We start from the raw sequence: 8,118 nt of genomic DNA on the forward strand, positions 1-8,118 counted from the left end.
GTGTGGTTCTAGGAATCACGAGTGAGGATTAAGGAGCAAAGCAGAGCAGCCGGGAGCACCATGTAAGGTTTTTGAGTTGTCCACCACTGCAAGTGACCAGTCACTCTATCCCATGGGACTACTGAAAAGTGACATGGAAAGTGTCCTAGGACCATATGTCCTAGAGAAAAAGGAAAAAGCATCTCTTGGTGGCTTCATCCCTCATTGGTCAAAAGTTCACCCTGAGGGGTGTTAGCTCGCCCTGTGCTTCTGGGCTGCTCACACATGAACATTGCATGGGTCCCCATATTCCAAGTTGTGACGACAACAACAGAGAGGATCCAGGACAGAGGGTAAAAGGCACAAGGTGCAGGCCTGAGACACAGCACCTTCAGGTCATACCTGAACCGGTTCCTGTACCTGAACTTGGTCGGCAACAGTGCAGAGTGGGTCACCGCAGCAATAGATGGCATGTAAACTAGATGTGGACTGTGGGACTGGAAGAGGTGTGCGTGGGCATCCAGCAGACGTGCTCATCCCGGAGCCCGTCACTGGCAAGGGCAACGAGATTGCTGTGACTGGTTTAAATTAATCGTTTGTAGTGGAACAGATGCTGAGGCTTCCACCTGAACACTTCCTCAAAGAGGACATCCTTAACTCTGCTCTCTAAAGGACCCCAGTCACTCCCATCCCTCCATTCATCCCTTGGTGCCACCTACCACAAGGAAAAATCAGCCTGGTGGCTGCCATCGTGGGTTGACTGGCTCAGTGTTCATCCTCTCCCCACCCACCACCACCACCGAGTACGCAAAGGCCAGAAAGCTAAAACCTACCCTCCCCGAGTCCCTCGCTGCTCTGTCAGTCAGGCAGGGTGCAGATGGTGGCAGGGGTGGCATCATCCAGAGCCACGATTCGTAATTAAGCTACCCGGACCTGTTGGGATCTAAACCCCGAACAGGACTTGTTCCCTTATTCACCCGCTTGTTATTCTCTCTCTCCCCACTTCACCGTAAGCTCCTTGATACCTGGCACTTGTTTTTCGTCAGTGTATCTACAGAGCCTATAAAACCTGGTACACGGCAGGGGCTCAAGAATGACTGGAAGGGTGGATGGATGCGAGAACACTATGGCAGGTGGAAGAGGAGGAAAGAGTGGACCACAAGGCTCAGTTTCCCCACCTGTCAACTCTGGAATGTGCCCGGTCTAAGTCCTCCCAACTCTTCCCTATTCACCCTCACTCCCTAGATGAGCTCATCCAGTGTCATCATTTAACTTGATGTCCTGAGGCATGACCTCCCCTTTGACCTTCTGACTCACCCAATTATTACCCAACGTTTCCACTCTGGTGTAACAGGCATCTCAAATGTCACATACGCAAACAGAATTCTTAATTTCTCCTCTCAGGCTTCTTTTCCCCAGACTCCTCTATCCCAGTAAATGACAACTCCATTCTTCCAGTTGTTTGGGCCCCAAACCTGGGAGTCATTCCTGATGCCTCCGTCTCTTGCACGTTTCTTGTCCAGTTCTTCAGCAAATCCTCTGTGCTCTGCATGTCTAGAAACCCTCCATTTCTCCCCACCTGCGCCTCCCTGATCTAAGATACCATCATCTTTCCACTGGTTTATTGCAACAGTCTTCTATACTGGATGTTTCTGGGAACCCATGCCGGGTTTTTCTCAGCCACCTCTGACTCCAGCTGTGGGTGAGCTCAGCTGAGCTTGTGCTGGCAGTGCCTTGTCTCAAGTGCGCACCTCCTGCTTCCTGCCCTAGACGTCAACGCCGCCTCACCGTCTCGGTCCCAGCACAAAATTCACTTGTGTTGACGGCCTCCTGCCTCAAGTGTGAGCTGCACAGCTCTCTGCTTTCGGCCCCATTGAATCTTGATTCCATCGGAGCTGCTCTACCCAGGAACCAGATGTGTAGAGTTAACACTTCAGGAGCAACCTTCAACCCCTGGGGGATGGGGCAGCTGGGGAAATGTCCCTGCCTTCTACCCATCAGGGGGGCGATTCCAGGGCCCAGTCTGTGCCCTGTTCAAAAACCTCAGCAAACTTGAACTCCTGATGTCCACAGCAGCAACACTGATAATGCACCCTTATATTGACTTTTGCCTCTTTCCTAATTGTCCCCACTCCCTCAGGCCTGCCCTTTGGGTCATCTGGCAGAAAAGCCATGTGGACATGAGTTCTTGTCTCAGCCTCTGCTTTCAAAGGAAGCCACACTAAAGTACATACTCACTTTGTTTCGATTGTTGCCAAGAAGCAGACTGATCTTCTTAAAACATGTGTGATCATATCCCTGCTCAGCTGAAAGCCCCCAGTGACTCCCATTTCCCCTAAAGGAAAAGCCAAAGTCCTGACAGTGGCTGACAAGGCCTGACAGATCCCAGCCTTCCCACTCATTCCTCTCTGATGTCACCTCCTGCTAACCTTCCCTTTGCTCTTCGAGAGCCACGCTGACTGGTCTTCACGGTCACCCAGCGCACTCCTGCCTCAGGAACTTTGCACTGGCCAGTCCTACTGCCAAGAATGTTCTTCCTCCAGATATTTCCAAATACCCCCTTCACTTCCTTCAGGACTTTTCTGGAAACCCTGCTCAGAGAGGCCTTCCTGCGTAAAAGAGCAACCTGCTCCTCCCTGCTGTTCCTTGGGCCACTCACTCTGCTTTAAGTTTGTCATAGCACTGAGCACCAATATCCTAAGTTGTCTTTTCACTTTTGGGTATGTTTCCTGTCTCCTCCCCGATTTGAACGTAATCTCCATGAGGACAGGGCCTCTGGGACTTTATTGTGTTTTCTTTTTTTCACTACAGAACCTAGAACAGTGCTTGGCAAGTGGTAAGTGCTCGATAAATATTTGCTGGATGAAGCAAATGAGTTTGTAAGACTGGAGAAGTGTACAGGGGTCAGACTATGGTAACCTTGAACCCCGCCCCCCCGCCCTGCTCCTGAGTCTGGCAGTGGGTGTGGAGGCAGCTCTTGGCCAGAGGGACCCTGAGGGCTGGCCACAGGGCACCTCTGCAGAGAATTCTCTCCCTGCTTTGCTCTCTAAGGCTGCTCCAGGTTGACAATCTCTTTAGGGGTCAATGTTCTGAAATTTGTTTGGAGCAGTCCCAGGTAAAAAACCTCAAGGGCTGCAGAGCATTTAGAAAAATAAAACCTCGCCCTGGCTGGTGTAGCTCAGTGGATTGAGTGCGGGCCTGTGAACGAGAGGATAGCGGTTCGATTCCCAGTCAGGGCACATGCCTGGGTTGTAGTCCTGTTCCCTGCAGGCCAACTCCCAGCAGGGGACGCACAAAAGGCAACCATACATTGATGTTTCTCTCCCTCTCTCCTTCCCCTCTAAAGATAAATAAATAAATAAAATCTTAAAAAAAAAAAGAAAAAGAAAACCTCTGTGAGTCTCGTCCATGCCGATCCTGTGCAGACCAGTCCGTGAGTCTCTGGCCATCACCAGCATGGAGTGCCCTGTCACCTCTGAGCACTGGTCAAAGGCGCTGCAGCCAGCGACTCCTTGGTTTCAAAAGGACACTGGCAGTCTCACCAGGGAGATGGTTGGAATCCATGGGCCTCCAGGCAGGGGTTGGGGGGGTGACCAACTGGCCCAGTCACGCAGACCTGGGGTTAGGGCGCAGGCCAGGCAGGGCTCTGTCTTCCCTCCAGTGGGAGTCAGCCCACTGGCCTTTGCAGACACCTCACTTGAAGACAGCACCACTCCCTGTGAGCACAAGAGACGCAGCCCCGAGCCAGGGGGAAGGCAGCCCCTCCCTGCTGGGGTGGCCTGGGCCCCTGGCTCTGCAGGCAGGCAGAAGTGGGAGCTGCAGCATGGGACTGAAGAGGTTAATGTTCATCTATCTGCCTCCGAATGTTAATGTGTCTAGGTGATGTCAGTGGGAACCGGGAAGGAGGGAGTGGGAAGAGCAGTGGGGCTTAGAGGCAGCAGAGGCTGCCAGGCTGCCCTGGAAGACCCCCTTCGGGACTGCGGAGCTGGTGCTCCAGGACAGGGAGGCAGGCTTCGGAGGCTGCCGCAGCCTGCGTGGGCGGACGGGCCAGCAGGCGACAGGCACTGGCAGGATGGACCTGCAAGCCTTGCTGCTGCCCACTGGCCCCAATGCCAGCAACACCTCGGACGGCCCTGATAACCTCACCTTGGCCGGTGAGTGGGTCCCTCCACAGAGCTGGGGGTGGGAAATGGTAAGGTTTCACCTCTGAACCGAACTGCCTGGGAAACTTTATTACAGTTCTTAGGGAGAAGATCTGCAGTCTGCTTCGCTTGCAGGGAAGGGGAGAAGGGGGCGGGGCAGGCAGGGGCCCAAGGGGCTGGAGCAAAGGCACGTTCAGAAGTGACAAGGGGGAGCATTGGAGATCTTGTTCACCCAGCATGTCGTCAGTTTGGCTCAAATTAAAAAAAAAAAAGGAATTGGCAAGGATGGTGGCTAACGGCGAAGGCTCAATGATGAGTTTCAAATATGCTTTGCAGGAAAAATTCCAGGCTGGAAAAGCCAGCAAGAGAAGCTGGAGAACAGCATGTGAGGAGGCAGCTGGAGGCTCCCTCCTTCACCGATGCCCTTGGCTTTTGGCTCCCACTACAGTAAGGGGTCTTATCCATCCCAGCTGCCCCTGGGGAAGGACCTGGAAGGGGCAACTCTCAGGGATTAACTTTCCTGGTGAATGAAACTGCCTGACAGTTCCAGAGCTGAGATGCCCTGGAATTCTAGCTTGGAGGGAGAAGGGAAGGAAGGAAAAAGAAGAAAGGTTTTTGTGAAGAAAATTCTGAGGGGCTGGGCTGCAACACAGCAGCTTCAGTTTCTGCTCACCAGGGAAGCTCAGGCTCAGAAGATGGGGGCCCAAGGAAATCCCTGAGAACAGCTCAGGAGAGGGCGGGGCTGTGGGCTTCATGGGGAGAAGCCTCCACAGGACCGTTGCCCACAGAGATGCCCAGGAAGCAGTGCATAGCTCCCACCAGCAATTTCTAACATGAAATGATCAGGGCTGCAAGCAGGGGAAGGAAAGTACGTGCACACGCCCACATGTGTGCGTGCACACACACACACACTCTCTTGTCCTTCTGGCTATTTTGATGAGGTTTCCTGGTGAAGCCTGGGGCTCACAGAGCAGTTCTTTGCCGACAGCTGTGGTTGTTGACTCTGTGTCTTCCGAAACAATGCAGGAGGCAAAGTGCTGGGTCCTTTAACTAACAGGTGGTGCGTTACAGTTTAGTAGGGGAACTGGTGGAAGAAGGCAAGGGGACAGGATAGGTTAGCACCAGTGTGGGGAGTGAGAATGGTGGGAAAGAATGCTAGGCGAAGGGTGGACACTGAGCTGGAACAGCAGAGGATGAAGAAGTACACAAGCGTGTCGCTGGAGGCTGAGTGCACCAGTAGGATGTCAGCCCTTAGAGGGCACAGCCCATGTCTAGTGACTGACACTGCTCCTTCTGTCCCCAGGGTCGCCTCCTCGCACAGGGAGTGTCTCTTACATCAACATCATCATGCCTTCAGTGTTTGGCACCATCTGCCTCCTGGGCATCGTGGGGAACTCCACAGTCATCTTTGCCGTGGTGAAGAAGTCCAAGCTGCACTGGTGCAGCAACGTCCCCGACATCTTCATCATCAACCTCTCGGTGGTGGACCTCCTCTTTCTCCTGGGCATGCCCTTCATGATCCACCAGCTCATGGGCAATGGCGTCTGGCACTTCGGAGAGACCATGTGCACCCTCATCACAGCCATGGACGCCAACAGTCAGTTCACCAGCACCTACATCCTGACCGCCATGGCCATCGACCGCTACCTGGCCACTGTCCACCCCATCTCCTCCACCAAGTTCCGGAAGCCTTCTGTGGCCACCCTAGTGATCTGCCTCCTGTGGGCCCTCTCCTTCATCAGCATCACCCCCGTGTGGCTCTATGCCAGGCTCATCCCCTTCCCCGGGGGCACTGTGGGCTGTGGCATCCGCCTGCCCAACCCGGACACTGACCTCTACTGGTTCACCCTGTACCAGTTTTTTCTGGCCTTTGCCTTGCCCTTTGTGGTCATCACGGCTGCATACGTGAGGATCCTACAGCGCATGACGTCCTCCGTGGCTCCTGCCTCTCAACGTAGCATCCGGCTGAGGACAAAGAGGGTGACCCGCACAGCCATTGCCATCTGCCTGGTCTTCTTTGTATGCTGGGCGCCCTACTATGTGCTACAGCTGACCCAGCTGTCCATCAGCCGCCCAACGCTCACCTTTGTCTACCTGTACAATGCGGCCATCAGCTTGGGCTATGCCAACAGCTGCCTCAACCCCTTCGTGTACATCGTGCTGTGTGAGACATTCCGCAAACGCTTGGTCCTGTCGGTGAAGCCTGCGGCCCAGGGGCAGCTCCGAACCGTCAGCCACGATGAGGAGAGGACAGAAAGCAAGTGTACCTGATGCCTCCCCAGCCACCCTGGGTACCTCTGAGCCTGGAAACCATAGCAGACCACAGGGAGGGATTATAAAAACCCAAGACCGTGCTGGGAGAATGCAAGGAGGCTGGGTGGTGAGGGGTTGCCACCACCAAACACCTTCCACAGGCCTGCAAATTTCTGGGAAAGCTCCAAGCCAGGTTGAGGGCTTCAGGTGTCAGAAATCCACTTGGGAGAGCAGGATGGAGTTGAACCGAAACTGAGCAAGAAGGAAATTTTGTTTTAAATGATCATTTAAGGCCCTGCAGTGGCTAGCTCCCAAATGTCTTTTCCCCAAGAGATAGGTTTGTTTAAAGTCGGGCAGGGCTGGGGTGTGAGCAGCGGGGCCACATGGAGTGTCATGGGCTCCGGGGAGCCAGGGAGGTCGTGAGGCCTCCTCGCCCTTCGATCTCTCACTGGGAGGTCGGAGGGCAGCCTTTCTCCCGAGCTGGAGGATGATGAGACATGAAGCATGCCATCTCTCCGTGTTCCAGCATCCTGCGTCAATTTCCCTGTACCTCTAGGGTATGCATGCTTATTGTTTGGGGGTGGGGGGTACTCTGAGCCCACAGGAGTAAAAGTCCAATTTGCTAGGAGATCCAACTGAGAGTAAGAAGGCTAACTGGGTGGAGTAGGTGGAGTGGGGTATCTTGAAATTTAGAAAAGTAGGGAAGAATAAGGGGGTTTTGCAGCTGTGGGCACATTGTCACCGTGGGGCACACTTGTCAATCACCAGATTCCAAAATGGAGTGCCCATCAGTGCCCTGCTTGTGCAGGGGTGATTCTGATGCCTGGTGTGTTGGCAGCATTTTTTTTTTTTTTGCTGTGGCTTTTCTCTTCAAAATAAAAATGAATAAAGGATAATCTCCACCCACGTCTTTCTGGATGCTGCTGTATAATTGCTTGGGCTTGGGGTGGGGTGGGGGGAGTAACAAAAAAGGAAAGAGGGATCACTTGGCTTTGGAACCTTGACCTTGGTCCAGGCTACATTTTAGGAAGCAGAAAGCAGGGGATCTGCTTGTCTAACCCCACAGGGAGGCTTCCGTGACACAAATGAAATTACTGTATGGATTCATTCTATTACAATTCCGTTGCTGGGCTTGTTCTCAGAACTTGGCTTTCTTCTACTGCTCAAAAGCACTAGGTTGTCACCAGTGCTGGCCCCTCAGGCCCCGAGTCCCACCACCACTTCCCCGGCTGAGTCACTGGTGGCGGGACTGGCTTCTCAGGGCAGCCTGAGCCTGCTTTTTGCAGCTGCTAAGATCCGGTGCGAGTCACACTGGGCGGGAAGATTCCAGACAGAGCCTCTGGGTGGCAGCCAAGGCTGCTGCTCCTCGGTTACTTCAGCGAGAGGGGCCGAGCTGAGAGTCCTTCTCTAACCATTCAGCAGACCTTGGATGAGCTACGGGGAGCAAATTGTGAGCCTCCGGCCCCCGACGTGTCCAGATGCACCTTTAAAGAAGGTGCACCAGCACTGCCTCTTCTTGCCAGGTTTTTCTTGTTGTTTTACAGAGTTGCAGCAGGTAGCCCGTTTTTGCAAACTTTTGGGCAGCTTCTTTGGGTCCCGGGAGCTCTTTTTATCACCATCCTTAGTAGTATTTCTCGCTTGGGTTCCCCTCTACCTGTGCAGGGGAGCAAAGAGGCTGATGGTTCCTATTCCTTACTCGCTAACAGCGGGGTCTCTAGCTGCCACAGTTAAACTCTAAATATAT

General features: G+C 53.6%; 1 protein-coding gene across 1 annotated transcript; it reads left to right on the forward strand.

Annotated features, from left to right (window-relative positions):
• Positions 1–3,586: 3,586 nt before the first annotated feature.
• MCHR1 (melanin concentrating hormone receptor 1) lies at positions 3,587–7,230 on the forward strand. Its single transcript, XM_037068428.1, has 2 exons — positions 3,587–4,133; positions 5,425–7,230. Exons 1-2 carry the CDS (start codon positions 4,052–4,054, stop codon positions 6,390–6,392), a joined length of 1,050 nt encoding a protein of 349 aa, XP_036924323.1. The 5' UTR covers positions 3,587–4,051; the 3' UTR covers positions 6,393–7,230.
• Positions 7,231–8,118: the final 888 nt, after the last annotated feature.

This window comes from Sturnira hondurensis, unplaced genomic scaffold (assembly GCF_014824575.4).
Source record: "Sturnira hondurensis isolate 20B ecotype Veracruz unplaced genomic scaffold, ASM1482457v3 Scaffold0017436, whole genome shotgun sequence".
NCBI classification, from domain to species: domain Eukaryota; kingdom Metazoa; phylum Chordata; class Mammalia; order Chiroptera; family Phyllostomidae; genus Sturnira; species Sturnira hondurensis.